Here is a 23,020-nt window from a genome sequence, read left to right on the forward strand (position 1 = left end):
TGGGATGATTGCCCTTGGGATAAGGAAGAATTGATTAGTTTTTGGTGAAGCTCAGGATATTATTCCCGATCCAGGAATTTTTTTGGGAAAGATTTTTTTCTGTTTTACTGCATTAAAGCTTTTATTCTTATTCTTAAATGATGTTTTTCTCCTCTAATTCCGAGATATATCAAAATAAATTCTCTGACAGTCAGGGCTTACTTTCTTTTTCATTTATTGTTTTGGGGGGAGGGGATGTTAAACAAAACGTATTATTCCAACTAAACCCACGGCGGGAGCATGCGCTCTACTAAGTGGCGTTCTAGTTTTCTGTGCAGTAGGCGAGCCAATTCTTCCTAGTTGGCCGAATGTTCAGAGGACATCATTGGTGTCCTATTAGTGAAATTCCTGCTGGTAATGTGGACAATCATTTAATTTATTTGGCATCAACTAGCTACGCGCAGCTGATTTTGGTTCGTCCCATGCTGGGTGGGAATTTTGTTTCCATTCGTCACAATCATCCTGACAGTATTTCAGAAACAAGGTCAACAAGATGAAGCGTTCAACAACGCAGAACTTCACCGGTTTATATAGATTGCAGTAGATCTGAAAAACAATGTGGACTCACACACACACACATACAAAGCTTCAGGCACCGGAATTGCTCAGTGGAATGAATGGACAATCCCCAAGGACAGTGGTTCCCAAATTGTCATCAAACCGAACCCTTTTGAGATTTTGCACATTAAAATGCATTTTTTAATTAAGCATTTTATTAAAAAATGCAAAATTAATAACGCGCAAAGCTACGAGTATGATGCAATTTTTCAAGCGCCTTTGAATGCATCACATAGATTGCAGTAGATCGTCTCAAACTTGAGCAGAATGCACATTGATACAAGATCAGTTTATGTTTAAATTAGAGATAAAAAAAAGTTCAGTTGAACAACTTTGTCCAACTCTGCTTAAGGCCGGATCAGGTGTGCGAGTGCAGCCTGTAGACAATGCTGCACACCTGAAACACCTTCAGGAACAGGTGCGGATAACATCGACATTCAAGATCCAATCTTCTGGCGAAATAGAATTTTAAAATGGTATGACTACATTCGACAACTTTGTTAAATTGTCCTTTGGGCTGCAAGGGTGCGCAATATTAAAATCGAGCTGCTTACGAACTCACAGCACACCCATTTCAATACCTGCCAGGTCCATTTAGGAATGGGGGAGCCGAAACATCTGACCTGGGATATATCCCAGAGGCCAAGTGGGGCTGCAGCAAACACGTTTTAAAAACTCACCTTCACGAACCAATCACACGAGTTTAGAGCACAACCTCCTCGTTTCCTTACAAACTCAGGGGCCACTGGACCAATTTTTCATTGGTCTTCACCACCTGGAAGCATACCCACCTGCTATACTCGGGGGGCGGGGGGGGGGGGTCTTTTGGGTCCTCGTAGTATTTTGGGTGCTCGAGGACTTTTGGGTATTCTGGATCTTTTGGGTCCCCAGGGACTTTTGGGTCATCTGCGTCTTTTGGGTCCTATGGAACTTTTGGTTCCTTAGGGACTTTTGGTTCTTTTGGGTCCTCTGGGACTTTTGGCTCCTCGGGAACATTTGGTTCCTCGGGAACTTTTGGCTCCTTGGAAACTTTTGGGTCCTCTGGGTCTTTTGGGGTCTTAAGGATATTGGGGGTCTTAAAGGGTCTTCAAAGGTCGATGGGCCACTCAGTAGTTTAAAACTTTGTCAAATGCCTTCTGGGCTGGCAGGATGGCCGAGACCTAGAGGTACGCACACTCCCCTCTAACCCATCTAGCCTGGGTTCGAATCCCGACCCAGACCACAAATTGTCATCCGGGTGCTTCATCAATGTATGCGCCATCCCCCAGATGGGCCTAGGCATTACCGAGGCGCCAACACCCACCATCAGGGTGAATCATTTACATTATGAAACAAGCATGAAATTTGGCAGTTATGCTCTTATACAGATACTCTTTCGATTCAGATAAATACAGAATTAACGACCTCTTATAGTGTGTAGTTCTGTGATTTTTGTATTGATACTCGTACTTCCTAAATTCATTATTAAAAAGTTTATGGCACATTTTAGCAATTTCATGGACACCATGTTGAATTTCGAGTTGGCTGACCTACTGGATTACTATATACCAGAACATCACTGCCAAGTTTCACACCTGTATCACAATGTGAACAGTCTTGTGTGTAAGCTGCATGGCTACATTTGTCGGCTTACGTTATAGATCCCCATGCTGTCATTCGTGAAGAGTTGGCGAGTTATCGCCGGCACCATGAACAATTCAAAATTCCTGCCATAACCAGCAGAGGGCATTGCACCAGTGGCGCGGCCACGCTCTCATCCAACGGCGGCCACACAACCACGTGCTGCATACAAAAAAGAAGAAGAAGAAGCCATTTTAAATTGAAGCAAAGTGTATACATTATTGCAAGAACAACAAATTTTAAATTGAAGCAAAGTGTATACATTATTGCAACACCAACAAATAAATCTTCACCTCATTTTACTCCACAGTGCCACCGACCCCTTGCGTTCGCCCCGCCATCTGTAATGGCACAGAGGTCGTGGCGTCGACCACTTCATCGCTGTGACGTGACGGAGCCTCGAATCCCATCGTGACGTGAAGAGAGCGCCAAGTGTTTCCCTCCCACCGACGTGGCACAGCACGTGGTAAAAAGTATAAAATTATACAAGTTTTTTGGACACTCGCTGTTCAAGTCCTTTCGATGTTTTATTATGACGTCACCGCAGTCGTTACGTAGTCCCACATCCACGACTGTCGGGAACGAGGTCGCACTCGGGTGACGATTGGTGTTCGAAATAGATGTAGAAAACATTTTGTACTGACCTTTATAATAACGATGTATTTAGTATTGTTTGTAGACTTCCAATCACGTGCATTGGACAAAGCACACGTAAGACTTTTGTGACAACTTTGAAAATGCAATAATATATCTATCTTACAAATGTTATACCATGAATTATATTAAAAACAATGTTCGCATTTGTATTACAGGTGTGATAACATCGATAACTACCCTCGATGTAACGTATTGTCATTATTTCAACAGTTCAACTGACGTATGGAGATACTGTGAAGTGTTACCTGTTCAAAATCCACCTGTAATGAATCCCTCTTTAAAAAAAAAAAAAAATGTAAACACTTGTTCTAATATGTCCCACCAGGAAGTGTTCCATCAATCACTGCAAGTGCATTCGCTCGGAGGGAGTGTTGCAAGGAGGGGTAACTATAGACACTCGTATTTCATCATCAAATTAAACTTGGCAAGAAGATGTTGTTACGCAAGCAATGTGGGCGAGCTCGTTCATCAGCCGAGCACCAATCAACATCATTTTTACCCATCAGTCAAAAACCTCAGGGATTTCTCAGTAGGGCTGCTGCGCCTAATGTCGCTTCACCCACCTGGCAATCAAGTTCCCAACAGGGAGCCAAACCGGCAGCTGGCAAGCTTCTCGACACATTGGCGGTTGGAAGGTCGCATGACATCAACTAATTAGATATCTTTCCCTTTATATGAAGCAAAGATATTTGTCGAAACCGGACAATTTCATTCGGATTGCAAATATAAACCGCTCTGCCCCTGGCAGCAATTATCCACACACTAACCTTGGGATATCATACCATATCTTGTTCACCAGCAGACTCCATTGAACTTCTGGAAGCCTGATGCCTCAAATTTAACTACGAGCGTCATCCCAAAATTTTTCACTTCAATATTTATATTATTTCTACATGATCTCTCTCCTCTTATGTACTTCACCTAGCGGCTAACTCACTTTTTTATGAAATCAAAGCACTGATGAAGCCTTCCTTCTGAGGTGCCCGGAAAGCGGTGGACGGATCGCTGTTTAAATTTCACACAGAACGACCATTCCTCGGCTCTGTGCATTTCATGTGCACTACGATGCATACAAGGGTTTCGAGGTCTTACTGAAACTATTATTTATTTAACTAGTACACCAGTTTCCTACTGGGAGAGGCAGGAAAGGTCATTCCTCTCTGGGGTATAAAGATTACAGTCAATCTAGGGTCATGCTTCAAGAACATCGGCAGTGTGTTCAGTTACCAAGTTTCTGGTACAGAGCTGGCCAAGTGGCTTAGGCATCCAAGCAAGCACTCCATTCAAAACTGTTGATTAGGAACGGCTGACTTGGCAAGCGCTAGCTAGCTGCTTGGTAGCTGAACACACCCCGGCTTTCCTCCCTTTCAGTTTCGTGTTAAAGAGCAGTAGCAACTGTTTCAAAGGGTAATCATATGTTTGTGGTTTATAATATTTTTACTTCTGGTCGGGGCCGTTGCTCCCACAACATGCCACAGTAAGATATTCACTCACGTTCACATGGTGTTTGTTGATGGACGAAACTCCTTGGGATGGGGGATATTATTTGTATCAATATTGTTTTGTAATAACATTAATATTATGCTTTTGTGACAAGTGTTGTAATTATTTTGTAATGAGAAGCGGCCTTGGAAAAAGACCACAATAAAGCTATCTTAACACGGATATACACCTCAACACGCAACCCCCTTGGTGGGGGAAATCCCCTTGGGGTGGGGGAGGGGTAAGAGTTAAATCGCTACAACCTCCCTCATATGACCCTTAGTACTCCTGTCAAATTTGGTTGAGATTGGATAAGTAACGATTGAATGTATCGCGGTCAAAACTCAGTCCAAGACACAAAATTGCATATTTTAGTATGTTTTCTTAAACAAAAAGCATGCAAAACTATTTACCAGATTAGCAACTAATAAGGTGATGTATGTGCAATGTTGTGGTAACAGAGACTCTTAACTCTTAAAAAAACAAAAAACAAAGACCGATAGTCTAACAGCGGCATAGCCGCACTTGTTTGATAGTTTAGTTGAAGAGGATAGTGTGACCTCGGTGGGGATAGCCGTTAGCAAATAATGCAAGTATTAATTTATTTTTTTTAACTTCAGGCATGGACAGCCAGCTCGTGAATGACTTGGGTAAAAAAAAAAAATGGCGAATGGCAAACGATAAACCAATAAATTCCACATTCCTGTGCCACCTTCAGCCAAACGTCAGGCATGACAGCAGATTCGTGAAGGGCTTGGACAAAAAACGTACCCAGTCTGAATGTTGCTATATCCAGTCAATGGTGAAACTGCAAATGGGGAATCCGCAAAGGGGGACATTTGGACAGACAAATGCTGTTCTAGACGGCATTGGCCGACGGGCTACGCCGTAAATGTTACAAACAGAGTGATTCATTTTTGCTCAGACCGTCGTCTAGATATGTATAATGGAAGGGAAGTAAGTTGTACATTTAATCTCATGTGCTCCTCAGAGGATTTGTCCGAGGAGGCTGAAAATTTCAGGGATTAATGAAGGCACGTATAAGAGCTAACACAAATAACATACTCAGTAGATCTGTGGGAGAGAGAGGGCTGGGGCAGGGTACATGGGATAAACAAGGTGGACACTTTAAGAACTTTCAGGAAAGAAAACATGTAATTTGAAGAAGGTGGGTTTGCAGGGTTAGAAAATATCATGTTTGTGGATGGGGGAAGAAACATGAAAATGGTGGTGAACAGCTGTTTTAAGGACCTGGAGGGAAGAGTGCAATTGAAGAGTGTGGGAAAAAAGAGGAATGAGAGTGAAGGTGAGCAGAGTCTTGATTTTGGAAGTTTCACCAGAAGAGGGTTGCTGACAGATCTTGTATGAAGGAATATTTGAGGGACAGAGTACAGACAGAGGTAGGCCGGAGAGGAGTCAGTGAAAGACGGAAAGACCACCAACCTGCCTGCGGTGAGCGAGTGAAAGGCCCTCAGAATCAGCTTCATCGCGGGAGATTCCAACGATTCAAAAAGCTTTGGTTTCTACAGCATGAAGCCGAGCTAGGTGTGAGGCAGGAGCACCAGCCCAGAGGGGAGAGCAGTATTCCATCGAGCTGCAGATTAAAGTTTTGTATGTGGTGATTAGCTCAGAGGTGCCAATGAATGACTTCACACGATGGAGGATGTCCAGTCGGCAACTGGCTTTGGAGGCCAGATTGGAAATGTGGTTTTCCCAGGAAAGATCATGGCAGATAGTGAGACCCAAAAGCTTGAGTGACAAAACTTCTTGGAGAGGATTGTTGAGAAAGTAGATGGGGGTAGGGGTTGTTGCAGATGGTCTTTTCGGAGAGACATAGTGAGTGTGAGATTTGTCAGGATTGAAAGTCGTTTGATTTACATCAAATTTTGAAAAATAATAATAATAATAATTGCCCATCTTAGTATTTTCTTCCTTTTTTGGAAGGGGGGGGGGGGGCGTGCAATTGCAATTATACGACCTATATACTCAATGTATTATATATGCACATAAGCTGAACACATGCTTTTGCTTCATAGACGTATAACCCAGGTTAATTTTACTTTCTGGAGCAATTGAGGCAGTGGTCTGTTGCCTATACACCGCCCCAATAAAGGAACTCGTCAGAAGAAAGTGTTGCATGCTTGTAACAAGATTGCCCGTTGGCCACGGGTACTCTGCTTGTACGCAACCATCTGGGATGAACGAAGTGAAAAGCAGCACAAAAAAAAGGTCTACATTTTTATTTCAAACTGATGCGCAGATCATGTCAAGCTCGCTGCATTCACAATTTGCATACAAAATAGACTGTGCAATAATTTATAGTAAATAAATGACGTCATTTTCGTCTTACAAAAAATAAATGTGAAGGAAGAGGAAGATGCGTTGAAAATTCTCAGCATTATCCCAAATGTACAGTTTGCATCCCCACTCACTACCTCACTGGGAACAAATTCGATGAAGCAAATTAAAATAAATAGAAACACTCCCTCCTGGATATACTCTCTTCACAGGAAAACGAGATGTGTAGGTGTGTACGAGGCACCATCAAAATTCGAAAAGAGCATTGATCTTGAAAGTCTCTTCTTTTTTTTTTTATACGTATTATGACGCACCACAGGATCAAATCAAAATAACAGGTTTCTCACCAGTGTGGAAAAGTAAGAAAAACAATGACTGAATAAAATCTCGTGTGCTTCTTGTAGGCATGATACACCGGAGGACACAGACACATGCTCGGTCGATGGCCACATGTCCAAGAGTCCAGGAAAGACTGGTCTCAAATTCTGACAAAAATGCCTGCAATCGAGGCAGGCTCTTTTGTTCGTCCCGTCGTCATTCAAATACCTTATTGGAACAATGTCACATTAGCAGAGCGCATGGCATGGGCCATTGGTTTGAGGAATCATGTTCCAATTGAAAATAAATTTGATTACGTCGAATCACCCGCAACTAACTCCCAGTATGGTCGCCTGACAAATTAAAAACGAATGATTAGCTCGCTCACCTCCCAACCGTCATGGTTTGACCCCCTGATGTGTCTAATCCGACATCCTGGCATCTCCACAGCTGCGCCCCCACGCATGTGCTTGCATACAAAAGAAGCACGCTCGCTACCATTCAGGTGGTCAAGACAACGGTCCTGTCTGCTGGCATTGGGGATGTTACACATTCCATAGTAACTCGCAGAGAGCAACCCGTTTGGTATCCGAGCAAATAATTGTAGGAAGCAAGAGAAAAGGTCATTACATGATACTTGTGTAAATTGGTAGAAGCTTTGACCCATTTTCCTTTCCAGAGTATTGTCAGAATCCTGACTTCTTCCCTTATGATTCCTAAATCCTTCCAGCCTCCTTTTCTACGTCATCAATTACCCCAACATGCACATGGAGACAGCCTCTTGTATTCTACGCAATTTATCAAATTAAAATTTGTTTGATAAAAAATTGCAACACAACAACACAACAGGCATTTTAAGGCCATTTTCCCTGATAGAGCAGGGGTTAGCCTGTGATAAGAAATTGCGAGATGAACATAAAAGGGGAGTGTTACACAAACACACCCACACTCTTGTCGCAATAATCCTGGGGTGTGTGTGTGTGTGTGTGTGGATGGGGGGCGAGGGAGGAGGACAACTATCTGCATGGCCAAAGCCCTGCTCGCATATCATGGATAAACACCATGCTCCAAATCTATATTCACATCAGAGGGGAGAGAGAGAGCAGTGGGGGGATGCAGGGAGGACAGCAGGCTTTTAATGCCTCAATGCTCTTCAACATGGTGACCTCTCAAAGATGACACATCCAGGCAAAGGCAAACTTGTTTGATTGAAAGTTTACAACATTCCTTTTCCTCAAATCCTCACAAAGTGTACATTTTATGCACCAGCGGCAACGAGAATTTTCAACGATCTGTAACGAGACTATTTTACAAGGGCATCCTCGTCAAGGCGAGAGGCATTCGGTAGATTGTGCGAGTCCGATTCTCTTGCCTCGTCCCCATCAGCCCGCGTCTGCGGCAGCTCCCGGGGCAAAGGGATAATGAACACGCCGTTCTTCGCATCCTTGTGTCGCCACCAGCGGCCCAGCCTGCACCAAAGCACGGGCATCCAATGAACGATGCATTTAGCACTCAATTCAACGCTGGCTTGTTAAAAAAAGAAAAAAAAAGGTGTCAAGAGATCATCGGATCTGTTCGCAACTGCCTGCTGCAATGGCAGATTCCGCAGCACATAATGTCATTTGGTCAAATATATAATTTAACTAGTTTGGCTTCAACCCACATACACATTCCTGGGAATCGGATCAACTGTCATTGCACCACATCCAGGCAAGTTGCTCCATAAATTCTTCTCCAAAATCAATTATAGTTGTGAGACGTATTATATTCGAGAAACATTGGTGAAGGCTTTGTAAAAGGTCCTGTGCTAGTCTCTAAATTTAGGAGAAGCCCAGGCACGAGGAAGGGTGAACATGTGTTTGCAGAAATACTTCAACAATCACACACAGAGTGGCATTAATCCTTAGTGCAGAAAGCACAAACTGCCATTCGACGCTCAATGTGGAATAATCAATCCTAACTGGTTAAAAGCTACTGCAACCAGAACAATGTCGCGACAACTTGTCACACCGAGCGAGATGGGCTGATCAATCTCACTTCTTTCACAGTCTATAGGTGCAGTTTGACCGACTATGCCAGCACACAATAAATTGGGATTTCTTCCAAAAAAAAAATATCCTCCGGTCTTTCCGTGTAGTGTGCTCCTTCCGTGTCAACCAACTGCCTGAATTATCAAATGGTGCAGTAACACTACAGCACTTCACTTTGCAGCTTTTGTTATCTTCGGCAAAATGTGCTTTTAAAAATTGCAATCGTACTAAAATAAGGTAATTCTCTGTGTACATCTGATAATTATAGAATCGAAAATGGTTGGGCCAATCTCCACCAAGTTTTGCATATGTGTTCGGGATACCCAGGGTCAGGTTATGGGCCATAAATAACCCCCCCTTCCACCCTGGCGAAAATGGGGAGACGACTTGCAATTTACGCCTGAACATGGAGAATAGTGCAACTGGTTTAACCACTGATCCCTACCGGAGGGAGTGGGTATTGCCACCTTTTTTTCGCTCCTAGAGGGAACGGTTGTTACTATTACTAAAAGGAAACGTATCCATCAATCCGGCGAAGAAGAAGCAGGACAGAGAATTTGTATGTGCGTTTAATGTGCGTTTCTCCTGTAGTTCAATATGTCTGGATTTTAAGGTTCATTCCGGTTTTGTGGCGATTTGTAACCATTTACATTTTTGAAAAGTTGAGAGGTTCTGAATTCAAAAACCAATGTTTCCATTTCATTGGGGAAAAAAATTTTAATCAAAAAAAACCCCCAAAAAAAAACCTTTCCAATTAAATGGCAACATTGATTTTTGGAGTGTTTCAAAAATGTAAATGGTTACAAATCTCCACAAAATCAGAACAAAATTATGTATGGAACCTGACTAATGTGAGAAAAAAAACTGGTACCATTGGAAAGCTAATAATTATTTACTTAGAACAAAATTTGTGTCCGTTTCATCATAAAGATTCCCGTTTTAAAGGCCCGTCTTTCTGGTATTGAAGAAGAAGCAGGAATGAGAGCTTAATGCAGAGGTTCCAATGGTAAAATTTATTTTACGACAGCAAGAACCCTTTTGAAAGACATGGAAGGACCACACATACATTGACTGTTATATATAACAGATTCTGTTTTCAGTATATACTACCTTTTACGTACCTGTCTACGTACATTTCAGTTTGTACTTTTAAGAATCAAACAGCCTAGCTAATCTCCATCAAATTTTGCATACTTGTCCATGGTACCCAGAGTCAGGTCATAGGTACAAAATACCAGGAGTGGTTATTACTCGTTTGTACAGTCGGCACCAACCCCAAAAATGTTTTTTCAAGAGTCACAACCTTTTTTCTTTGCAGGGTCAACAAAAATTGGAGCTTTCAAAATCAGCGAAGTGAGCCAAACACAATATAACAGTCATGTGACATAATGGAGAGAAAAAAAAAACAACCAAAACAAGAAAGAGTAGAGATTGCAGACCCTCGCCAGGATGTTTGTGTTTTTTAAGGCTTTTGTGTTAAACAAATATGGCGGCCAAGCCACATGACTGATGACGTCATCATTTTTTTTCTCCACCAATTTATCCCCAGATGACACTCAAGAAATGTCATCTTGATCGGATAATGTTTTGTACTTGTCAAATTATGATGTCATATGGAGGCACCTGTGACATCATCATTAACATATGTTATTCCCCATGGAGGGTTCTTTACAATGAGCCATGTCCCAATTTTGTCTACGCAGCGCTTTCGGAGATATAGAGATGCAAAGGTTTTCGGTTTTTCCAAGATGGCGCCCGTACCACGTGACCTATGATGCCATAATTAATATTACAATTCTATAGGAGAAAGGTGCACCTATGGTGAAAATTTCCTGTCAATCAGACCAGCGGTTGCAGAGAAAAGCGTACTTATTCTGGGCAAACAAACAGGCAGACAGCCAGAGACAAACTGACTCAAATGCAATACCCTCTCCTTTGGCAAGGGTAAAAAACAAAAACAAAAAAACAACAACAACTTTGAAGTCTTCTTTGAAGAGATAAGTGTGACAAACCTGTGTTCCTGTCCAACTCCTGCGACAAGAAACTTCCCATCACTGGAGAATTTTAGTGCATTGATGAAACCAGCCTGAAACAAAACATCAGCTACATCATGATTTGAAAAATATGATTAAACGCCACATCCACATCCCTCAGTGAATGGAAAAACAATGCATTGCATATAAACCCACAAGGAGATCAGATAAGGCTGGGAGAGTGCTGTGTATGCATTATGTGCAGTTAGCGTTGCTTTTTGTTCTGCAGGTTGATTTGAACTAATCAGGGCAAATGTTAAAACTAATGATACAAATGATGCTGATGCAAGATGTCAAGTAGTGAAGGTAAAAGTAAAACAAAGACAAGACCTAATGGTGCTGAGTTCAAAAGAAACAAGTCAGGAGACAACGATGGTTCGCGAGCGAGCGGTATTCAATGACAAAGGATGGACTATAACCAAAACAGGCCCGGACTGGGGGTCAGGGGCCCACGTGGCAGGTGTCGGCCCCCGACATGCGGTGTACATGCCTATTTACAAAGGGCCCCAATGTGCTGTGTGCGCAGGCCTTTAAGAGCCAGTTGTACATAATTGTGTGTGGTGCTGGCCTGGAAATGTCAAAACAAAGGTTACTGACCTTGAAATGATAGAAAATCATGTATAATCAGTTATGAGGTTAGTTAGCTACACAATACCGAAAATTCGGTTCGATTCCGAAAACTTTGAAAATTTGACCTTTGTGACCTTCAAAGGTCAAAGATTCTGAAATTTGTTGGAAAACTTGTATTTCATGATGTATGTGATAATATAAGATCATGTACGACATTTCACCCTATCAGGAAGCGAACAATGTAATAAAACCATCAAAAATCGACTTTTCTAAAATTTGTGACCTTGTGACCTTGACCTTGGGGCGAAAATGAAAAATCGAGATCCGTGGGGCTAGACACATGACATTGGCCTAACCAAATACCGAAAACCCTGTCAGATTCCACCAACTCCCTCGGAGAAGCTGTAGCTTGAACTTGATTACCCCCTAAAAAGACATCTTTTTCGGGCGTGGCTCTGCCCACAATGGGTGCAATACGCCCACTCTAGGCAGGACACAACTCGATCATGATATCAACCTCCCACCCAAGTTTCATCAAGATCGGATGATATCATCGGGTAGTTATGCTGCGGACAGACAGACAGACACACACACACCCATGACGAATATAGTGGTCACTCTGTTTGATAACTCGTGAACCGATGAGAAAACGATGTTGAATCGGTGAAATTAATCATAAGCCATTCATTAACTGATAAATAAAAACCACGACTAATGACTAGAGACCATGCCTAAGGCTTAAAAGGGGATAATCTACCAAGTCAAATTAATTCAAAACTACCTTCAGAAGCGAGGCTCATTGAAGGGCAAGGTTAAATTTACACTGGGGGTAGCAGGGAAACAATTGGGCTCAGACGTGATGCTGGGCCGCCAGCCCATAGGGGAAAGCAGTACTACATTGAGCTATGGACAAAGGCCTTGTAGACTGTGTAGTTCTGATTTTTCAAGGAAAGACTTGAATCGATGGAGGATGCCCAGTCTGCAAGTGGCTTTGGAGTTCACGAACACGATACCCCATACAGTGTTCAAGTAAATATTTCATTTGAATACAACATTAATTTTAAAGATCGTTTTTAAAAATCTGAAAGTTCAGCGCTACTGAAGCAGTCTTCTACGAATCTACAACACCTTTGTACAAAGTAATATGATGATGTTGAGTGGCAGTTCAGGAGATGAAGGCTTCATTGATCACCATAGAATGCAGCATCAATCAGCATCATACATAGCCATAACAGCTGACCTCTTCCTCTTCACCACGATGCTGCACCCACTCACATTCATTCATATACTGTATATATATCAATCACTGTTTTTGGAAGTATTGTGAAGGCGATTTGTGTTCTACAGTGTTCAAAGTAAAATAAGGTTTAAAGAGGCTTAGATGTTTAAAGGGGTGCAAGTAAATTAATTCCGGATTTTACCGCTGCTTCACACAGTGTCTATTCCCCTATGTAATACGTTACATTAGTTATTCGTGCCTGTGGTTTGTGTCATTTATATCATCCTTAAAAACAGCAAGTTTCCTGTTTGGCCTTATTTTCAATCTTGTTTGACTGCCAGACAGGCAGATAGGGTAAAAACAAATTCTCACTCATGTCTGCGCATGTGCCTTCCTTTTCATGTTCAGATTTGTGATCAAAATATAACATTCAATTTAACCAAGTGGTTCCTCGATCATAAACCGACAATCTTTTTTGTTTCACAAGATCAGGGCTCCAGCAATACTTCCTTGGTTTCCAGCACTACTTCGATGGAAGCAAGTGCGTGCACACTTGTACACTGTAGCAACAGGTAGATCTAAAAGATTGACGTGCAGAATAAATATTGAAGTAGAGCCTGCTGTTGGCTGAGCGGTTAGGACGCAGGCTTGAGATCCTAGGATCCTGAGTTTGAATCCCGGTGATCGCTGAATTAACGCCAGGGGGATGACTCAAACTGTCATCCTTCATCCTTCCAAGGTCGGCAAATTGAGTACCAGCTCGCTGTGATGAATGATCCCGGTATGTACCCATATTTAGAATAGGTACACCGTATCCCTGTGCATCGTAAGAGGCGACTAAGGGTTGGTGTCAGGAAGGGCATCCGGCCATAAAAACATTGCCTCAAATAGGGAACCATGATTGTCATTGGGCCCGCAAGGCTAACCCCCACTCTAGCGGGAAAAATGGCCTTAAAACGATCATTCATTCATTCATTCAATAAATATTGAAGTACTCAGCCTACAAGGCATTCTAATCTAGCATACCAGCTCAATCTCCAGAATGGGCACCAAGGATTTGAAGAAGTCCCCACATTTCCACAGGCGTAAAAAGCCATCGTATGAACCTGCACACACAGGCCGGCAGATTGGTACAACCTTACACATTTTGATTTGCATTTCATCCAAGAACAATAAGTTGAGTCAGCACCCCAGCTTTATCAATTTTATCCACACGGAATAACGATACTCTAGAATATCAAACAAGGCCATCTGTGATTGTTCCCCCCCCCCCACCCCCCCGAAAATACAACCCAACTTTAGAGGTCATTTTTCCCCGCAAAGCGGGGGTTTGGCCTTTTTCGGGCGCTGTGGTTGTTGTTGTTTTTGTTGGTCCCCTATTTGAAGCAATGTTTTTCCCCAAATAAATAAATAAAAACACCTTTAGAGGCCATTTTTCCCCGCAAGCGGGGGTTTGGCCTTTTTCGGGAACTGTGGTTGTTGTTGTTTTTCGGTCCCCTTTTTGAAGCAATGTTTTACGGCCGGATACCCTTCCTGACGCCAACCCTTTTTGCCGCCTTTAACGACAAGCAGGGAATTACCAGTGAACTGGTACTCAATTTGCCGACCTCGGAAGGATGACAGGCTGAGTCAACCCCCCTGGCGTTAATTCAGCGATTGACCGGGATTCGAACCCAGGATCCTAGGATCCTAAGCCGGCACCCTAGCCGCTAGCCCAACACCAGGGATTTTCCCCAAATAGATAACCAATGAAATTTTGTTTTTGGATTGTCCATCGGTGTGTGACAGATTTGTTACTGCAGTAACTTGTGAACCACTGGAGGGATTTTATTTTTTACCAAACTTGGTCCAAAAAGGAACCGATTACATTTTGGGGTGAAAGGTCACGTAACCTTTATCTGAAAGTAGCAGATTTTCATTACAGCAATCACATGTTTTATATACATATACATACACACATATATATATATATATATATATATATATATATATATATATATATATATATATATATATATATATAATCCACCACGCGGTGACCCGGGTTACCGTGGTAACCTGGGTTATGCCGTGACGCCGCCATATTGATTAACCCGGGTTACCTCGTGAGACACAGCAGTTCTCAAATCAGGGCCATTTAACAGTAACCCGTTCTCTCATGAAGGCTAAAATGACCTGGTACATCCACAATGGGCATGCAGTTCTTCAATAAAGTTTGTTTAGATGCGATACCAAATTCAACAATCAAAATAAACCGGGAAAATAATGCCAATACTGGCGATCCAATAGGTTGCGTACACGACTATCAGAGTAGACCGGCCCCAGTATAATTATAGACACTGCACGACCTCGTACTGAACTAAGTGATCAATCAATAATCATGGCATGCGCACGTCGTGCTTGTTCTTGCCAAAAAGTATGGGTACACAAAGGATTTTCCTATCACGTGAACCCGGGTTACACTCCCCCTAAAATAAATAAATAAATAAATAATGTAAAATGATCAAAAATCACGGGGCAACCCGGGTCACCACGTGGTGGATCATGTGTGTGTGTATATGTATATATATATATATATATATATATATATATATATATATATATATATATATATATATATATATATATATATATATATATATATATATATATATATATATATATATACAGACTTGGCATTTAATATGGAATATTTTTTTTGTGGGGGTGAACTTACTTTTCAAGATGTCTTAGAACCAAAAGTTCATTGGAATTATGTTGAAATTATTCTACATTTTGTTAATGTGACCTTTAAAAGAAACAAAAACCACATTTGACATTTCGAAACAAATAAATTGATCCTTGAAAGTGATGTAAACTGATATCGAACTCAATTCATGGACAGTACTGTGTTAAACTTCTGTACGTTTTCCAGAAGTATCTCTATTTTGCACATTAGCCAAATTTTTTTTAACAAAAACAAAAGTTAAATTACGACTGGGATTACGGACTGTAAAATTACAGTACAGTACTTCGTGTAACCCCCACGAGCATTCAGGAGAGCACGTACACGTCGAGGCATGCTGTTCACGAGATTTGCCAAGGTTTGGACAGGAATCGCTTGCCATGCAGTGACAATAGCCTGCTGCAATTCACGCACAGAAGTCGGCTGCTGGTCCAAGTGGTCGATTTGACGCGTTAATTCTGCCCACAAGTTCTCTATCGGATTCATATCCGGGGACATGGCAGGCCACTCCATATACTCTACACCATGGTCAGCAAGAAAGTGTTGGATCATGAGAGCACGATGAGGCCATGCATTGTCATCTTGGAAGACAAAGTTTCCTCGAAAGGCTGCACAAGCAAATGGAAGCAATGTTTCTTCCAGAATGTCCCTGCACTTGAACTGGTTCAGGTTTCCATTCAGAACAACCAGGTCAGTTTTGCCCCCTGCATGAAAACCAGCCCAAACGGTGACCCCACCACCTCCAGCTTGGACTCTTGGCACTATACAACTTTTGTTGTAGGCTTCATGCACTTGTCTGCGCATTCGGACGCGGCCATCTTGATGATAGACCAGAAATCTAGACTCGTCACTGAAGATCACTTGATTCCAGTGTCCTGGCTGCCATTGACGGTGCTCTCTGGCCCACTGCAATCGGCGCTGGTGGTGTTGTCTGGTCAGGCGTCGCTTTCTCAGGGGACGCCTGGCATGATAGCCTGCTTGAACCAGTCGTTGGTTGACTAGCCTTCTGGATACAGGCACATTTGTCAGTTGCTGCCACTCAGCCCTAAGTCGATTAGCTGACTTGGTACGGCCATTGCGGACTAACCGGTGCAGCTGGCGATCATCCCTCCTTGTGGTTCTGCGGGGACGTCCTGGCCTCGGTATTGGAGTAGGGACACCCCTCTGAGCATTTCGTTTCAGGATCTTTGACACCTAACCTTGAGTGATGCCATACTGCCGAGCAATAGCACGCTCTTTCATGCCGTAATTTCGTACAGCCACCAGTCCATGACAAACAGCATTGTCGAGTTGACGGACCATCTCCAGAGGAAGTGGCAATAACTTTTGGAGACGTGCAGCAGTTGTTTTCCACTAATGCAGAACGCAACAACCCTTGTATACCCGACTGTGAAGCCAATCGTCAAATGCACCTGTCCGTACATTTTGCCACGCCACCTGTGATATAATCCTGTTGTTGACTTCTTGCTGCGACAGACAATCAGTGACATGGTTCTTTTAACAAATAAATCACTAAAGTGTAAAAGAAACTCACCAGATTGATATACTGAGTGAAGAAAGTAAGCCCAAGTTAAGAAAAAAAATATTATTCCATATTAAATGCCAAGTCTGTGTGTGTGTGTATATATATATATATATATATATATATATATATATATATATATATATATATATCTATATATATCTCTCTCTCTCTCTCTCTCTCTCTCTCTCTCTCTCTCTCTCTCTCTCTCTCTCTCTCTCTCTCTATATATATATATATATATATATAGTCACGTGAAAAAGTAAGTACACCCCATGTAAAGTTTTGACTTTTTCAACATACAGCTATTTGATCTTCATTTCAACAATATTGATAGATAAAGGTGATATAATATAACAAATATCATGAAACATTTACATTTTGTAGTCCATTGTATAATTTAAATAAACATCAATGCAAATTTTGCATGTGGAAAAAGTAAGTACACCCATGGCTCTAATAGGTGGTATTGCCCCCTTTGGCAGAAACAACCTCAAGTAGGCGTTTCTTACAACTGTCCACCAGTCTCTGACATCGACTGGGAGAAATTTTTGCCCACTCCTCCATGCAGAATTCTTTCAGCTGTGCGATGTTTGAGGGGTTTCTTGCATGCACAGCTCATTTCAAATCCCCCCACAACATCTCGATGGGATTTAGATCCGGGCTTTGACTTGGCCATTCCAGAACCCTCCATTTCTTTCTTTTCAGCCATTCCTTGGTGGATTTACTGATATGTTTAGGGCCATTGTCATGTTGCAAGGTCCACCTTCGGTTGAGCTTCAACTTTCCGACAGATGGCCTCACATTATCCTCAAGCACCCTCTGGTACAATGAAGAATTCAAAGTGGATTCTATGATGGTGAGCTGCCCAGGCCCTGATGCAGCAAAGCTGCACCAAACCATAATATTTCCACCACCATGCTTTACAGTTGGTATCAGGTTCTTGTGGTCAAATGCTGTCTTTGGTTTTCGCCAAACATGTCTTCTGGTACTGCGGCCAAATAGCTCTACCTTTGACTCATCTGTCCAGAGCACATTGTTCCAGAAGTGCTGGTCTTTGCCTCGGTGTTCATTGGCAAACTTTAGTCTTGCCCTGATGTTCTTTCTGGACAGCAAAGGTTTCCTCCTGGCACACCTCCCATGTAGATCAAATTTGTGCAGCCTCTTTCTAATGGTAGACTCGTGCACTTTGACATCAACAGTGGCAAGAACTACCTGTAGGTCCCGTGATGACATTCTGGGGTTCTTCGAGACTTCTTTCAGCATCTTGCGGTCTGCTCTCGGGCTGAACTTGCTGGGGCGGCCTGGCCTGAACAAATTGGCAGTTGTTTGGAATCTTCTCCACTTGTAGATGATCTTCCAGACAGTCGAATGATTGATTTCAAATTGTTTGAAGATCTTTTTAAATCCCTTCCCAGACTCGTAGGCATCTATAACCTTCTTTATGAAGGCTTCAGAGAGCTCTTTTGATCTCGGCATGGTGACGCCACACACTTCAACAACAAAGAGCAAACCAAACTAAATGTCTGAGGTCTAAATAAGACAGGTTCCTCCAAGATCCTCTCTACCGATGTTCTAATCATTTGCACCTGAGCTGGTGCACCTGATTCTAATTTTACGTATTTGAAGTAGTGATAAATATAGGGGTGTACTTACTTTTTCCAATGCGAAATTTGCATTTATGTTTATTTAAATTATACAATGGACTACAAAATGTAAATGTTTCATGATATTTGTTATATTATATTACCTTTATCTATCAATATTGTTGAAATGAAGATCAAATAGCTGTATGTTGAAATATGTTGAAAAAGTCAAAACTTTACACGGGGTGTCCTTACTTTTTCACGTGACATTATATGTGTGTGTGTGTGTGTGTGTGTGTGTGTGTGTGTGTGTGTGTGTGTGTGTGTGTGTGTGTGTGTGTGTGTGTGTGTGTGTGTGTGTGTGTGAAGTTGAGTTTATGGAATAAGACCCTGGGGTGACACACTCCACACATAGGGAACCCACAGTTAGATACTTAATTAGCAAGTGTGATTAGCCAGCTTAACTTTGTCCTCGTAACTGGGACGAGGCAAAGGTGGTCTGTGCGTGTGCGGTGGGGAAAATGTGTTGTCTCTACCCAACCCCTCCCCCCACCATTCATCCACAATCCTTCACTATTTCTCTCAATCATCCCCCTGCTGTCTTAACCACCATCTTTGTTTAATCCATTTCAATCCCTCCCATCCCCAATCCATTTGAATCATTTTTCCCCATCCTTCTTCCCCAGTACAAACCATAACAACACAACATGTCTCACAGCACACACATTACACGACAAAACACACATTCAGAGCCACTTTGGCGCTAAAAACCTGAATTGGGCGAGGGAAATTTGCATGACTACGTGGAAACTACATGGTTGGACGTGTGTGGTGAGTGGGCACAACTGTCCGGTAAATGACAGTGGAAGCACACCAATGGGGAAGCTACAGGCAAGGGGTCAGAGTCTTGGAGCGATCCTTGCTCCCTCGAAGCCACGCCTCGCCCAGGGCCGATATAAGCTGGTACACACCAAGGTTCGCCGCTGACTCGCACAACAACGATCAGAAGGTGACCAAGAACAAAAATGCACCACCTGCCTTCCTGCCTGTCTGTCTGTGTTGTTAAGCCAGAGGACAGAGTGAGACCACAAGACCCTTGAGGGCACAACGGCTCCATACTGACACACAGATATCCTGACACACCTCACCCACATACCCCACCACCTTCCCTTCCCTCCAATTTGGAACCACCATAAGCCTGCCGGCTTGCATCTGGTGAGAGGGAGAGAGGCCGCAACCATGCCTCAAAATTCTCTCCCTTCCTCTTTCTCTCTAATTTTCCCAGAGTGATTGAGGCGCACTTGTCTTGTGTTTAGATAGGTTAACATTGTGCAAAGGGTTATTTTATGTTTAGGAGTTAAGTTCTGTTCTTCGCGTTACTGAATTCTGTACATACAAGTGAATATTGCTTGTAAATACTTGCCTTCCTTGAATCCTCCTCCCCCAGCCCTCCCCCTTCCACAGATCTACCGATGTCCCTGTTCTCTTCTGTTGTTGTGCTTGTGTGCATCCCTCTCTCCCGCACTCTTGTCTCCCGCTCCCTACATTGTATGTTTTATGTGTCTGTGCATGTTTTCATGTTCAATGTCTTAGCTCTTACACGAGCCTCGATTCTGTCCACAAAAAAAAAAAAAATCCTTTATAAACTGTTCTCAACCTGCTCGATTGTCTCTTTCCACCATTGGTTAGACGTAGCGTATGTAATAAATAGACAGGAAGTTGTACCTAAGTAATTATCTGCACCAGATAGAAGACATCCCACTTATGATTTCGCTCGGTCATACACAAGTAGACAGGGTGTGAAGGGCAAGAGCGCGGCTCCCCATTTAGGACAAATAAATCATCAGTAAGGTAACGCGCTAATTGGGCACGAGGACCCTGCTAGACGTAGTTGCTTCAACCAGCGTCTGCATTTCGGAGTTATCCGTGGCTTGCAGCTTCAGGTCTGTAGATCAGGAAAGCAGGTCTGAGAAACTCCCTCATGAAACCCCTTCTCCTCCCCTCCCCGTAACAATATATATTTATGGAATAAAATGAGTAATCAATCATAGCCATTTTAATTGTGCAGAAGATTGCCTTGAAATTAAAGTTGGGGTGGGTGAGTGCGAAGGTAACCAAACAGACAGACCATAACCCACCAGAGGCAATCAAATCACTGTTCAGAAGGGCTGCCACAGATGTCACCCAGCGCATCTGTCCGGCTTCTCCTTTAATGGACCCATGCACATGTGGCACAGTCACGAGAGGCTTTTTCTTTTGGACATTCCAGAGCATCAAGGAACTGTAAAACAGAGAACCTCAAATCAATCACTTTCCCAACCTGTATATTGTGCATGAACAGCGAGCGGTTCCAAAGACAAAAAACTATCCTCTTCAAAGCTTCAAATGCCATAGTCTTCCTGCCCAAGCTACCTCTAGAAGAGCCAAGCACAAAGTAATCCTGCTTGTTGATCGTATTAGTACCTGCAATTACATAAAGTAAAATGCACCACAAATCATAATCAGGACACATCATTGGATTTTGCAGTTTACCAGATACAGTGCCTTCAGAAAGTATTTACACCCCTTGATGTTTTCACATTTTGCTGTGCTACAGCCAAATTAAAAATGGTTTATATTGATTTTTTTTTGTCACTGATCTACACATAATAATACCTAATGTCAAAGTGGAAAAAATAATTCAGAATCTTTTTTACAAATTCATTTAAAAAAGAAAAGCTGAATTGTCTGAGTCAATAAGTATTCAACACCTTTGCTATGACGCTCCAAATTGAGGTCAGGTGCATCAATTTCCTTTCATCATCCTCAAGACGTCTCTACAACTTCATCGGAGTCCACCTGTGGCCATTTAAATTGATTGGACACGATTTTAAAAAAACACACCTTTCTATACAAGGTCCCACAGTTGATAGTGCACGTCAGAGCAGAAACTCTACCATGAAGTCCAAGGAACTATCTGTAGAAATCCGAGATAGAATTGTGAGGAGGCATAGATATGGAGAAGGGTATAAAATACTTTATAGAGTGTTGAAAGTTCCCAAGAGCACAGTGAACTCCATCATTAGGAAATGGAAAGAATATGGAACTACCCAGAATCTTCCGAGAACCGGCCGTCTGACCAAAATGAGCAACTGGTCAAAAAGGACCTTGGCCATATACCATGGTGACAAAGAACCCAAATGACCAATCTGCCAGAACTAGAGTTCCTTGGCTGAGATGGGAGAACCTGCTGGAAGGACAAGTCCCGCAGGATTTCACAAATCTAGACTTTATGGGATTGTGGCCAGACAGAAGCCACTCCTGAGAAAAAGGCACATGACAAAAAGTTTTTGAGTGCCCAGAGTTTGCAAAAAGTCATGTGAAAGACTCAGAGCATGAGGCAAAATATTCCGTGGTCTGATGAGACGAAAATCGAACTCTTTGGCCTGAATGCAAAGTGCAACGTCTTGCAGAAACTGAGCACACCTCATCAACCATCTACAACCATCTAAAACCATCCCTACCGTGAAGAATGGTGATGGAAGCATCATGCTATGGGGATGCTTTTCAGCAGCAGGGACTGGGAGACTTTATGGATAGAGGGAACAATGAATGGAGCCAAATCCAGGCAAATCCTCGAGGAGAACCTGCTTCAGAGTACAAAAGACCTTAAACTGCGGCAAAGATTTACATTCCAACAGGACAATGACCCCAATCATACAGCCAAAGCAACACTGGAATGGCTTCAGAACACGAATGTGAAAGTCCTTGAGTGGCCCAGACAAAGCCGAGACTTGAATCCCATTGAGAATCTGTGGAAAGACTTGAAGATTGCTGTTCACCAACACTCCCCATCCCACTTGACAGAGCTAAGCAAGTTTGCAAGAAAGAATGGGAGAAACTCCCCAAATCCAGATGTGCAAAACTGAAAAAAAAAAACCCCCCAAAGGTGTAATCACTGCCAAAGGCACTTCTACCAAGTATCGATTCAGGGGGCTGAATGCTCATGTAAATTAGATATTTCTGTATTTCCTTATCAATAAGATTTGTAAAAACTTCTAAAAACACATTTTCACTTTGTCATTATGTGGTATTTTGTGTAGATTGTTGACAAAAAAATTAAATTGAATCCATTTTAAATTTAGGCCGCAACACAACAAAATATGAAAAAGGCAAGGGGTGTGAATACTTTCTGAGGGTACTGCAGTTAGCGTGAGATTGAAACCCCGACCTGATGTTACAAACACAGAATGGCCGTCATCCATGAGCAGAAAGAGTGCATAGCTGTTCTATAGTACATGATAACAGCCATGTGCAGACCGTATCATATATATGTTATACCGACTCTTCATGGCAACCATATGCCATCCTCTGACAATTACTC

General features: G+C 42.4%; 2 protein-coding genes across 3 annotated transcripts in view; one reads left to right on the top strand and one right to left on the bottom strand.

Annotated features, from left to right (window-relative positions):
• The window catches only part of GRM3 (glutamate metabotropic receptor 3), a 129,897-nt gene extending 126,840 nt beyond the window's left edge, over window positions 1-3,057 (top strand). For both annotated transcript variants that reach the window (XM_068114102.2, XM_068114103.2), the window contains exon 7: window positions 2,528-3,057. In XM_068114102.2, coding sequence (XP_067970203.2) covers window positions 2,528-2,604 — 77 coding nt within the window. In that variant the 3' untranslated portion in view covers window positions 2,605-3,057. The remainder of the gene's footprint in view (window positions 1-2,527) is intronic.
• A 3,524-nt stretch (window positions 3,058-6,581) lies between these two features.
• RRP9 (ribosomal RNA processing 9, U3 small nucleolar RNA binding protein) overlaps window positions 6,582-23,020 on the bottom strand; it is a 39,272-nt gene continuing 22,833 nt past the window's right edge. Inside the window, exons 12-15 of the mRNA XM_068114096.2 lie at window positions 20,796-20,938; window positions 13,851-13,930; window positions 11,015-11,088; window positions 6,582-8,441 (exon numbers count right to left, since the gene is read on the bottom strand). Coding sequence (XP_067970197.2) covers window positions 8,276-8,441; window positions 11,015-11,088; window positions 13,851-13,930; window positions 20,796-20,938 — 463 coding nt within the window. The 3' untranslated portion in view covers window positions 6,582-8,275. The remainder of the gene's footprint in view (window positions 8,442-11,014; window positions 11,089-13,850; window positions 13,931-20,795; window positions 20,939-23,020) is intronic.

Source organism: Myxine glutinosa, chromosome 4 (assembly GCF_964187855.1).
Source record: "Myxine glutinosa chromosome 4, kmMyxGlut1.1, whole genome shotgun sequence".
NCBI lineage: Eukaryota > Metazoa > Chordata > Myxini > Myxiniformes > Myxinidae > Myxine > Myxine glutinosa.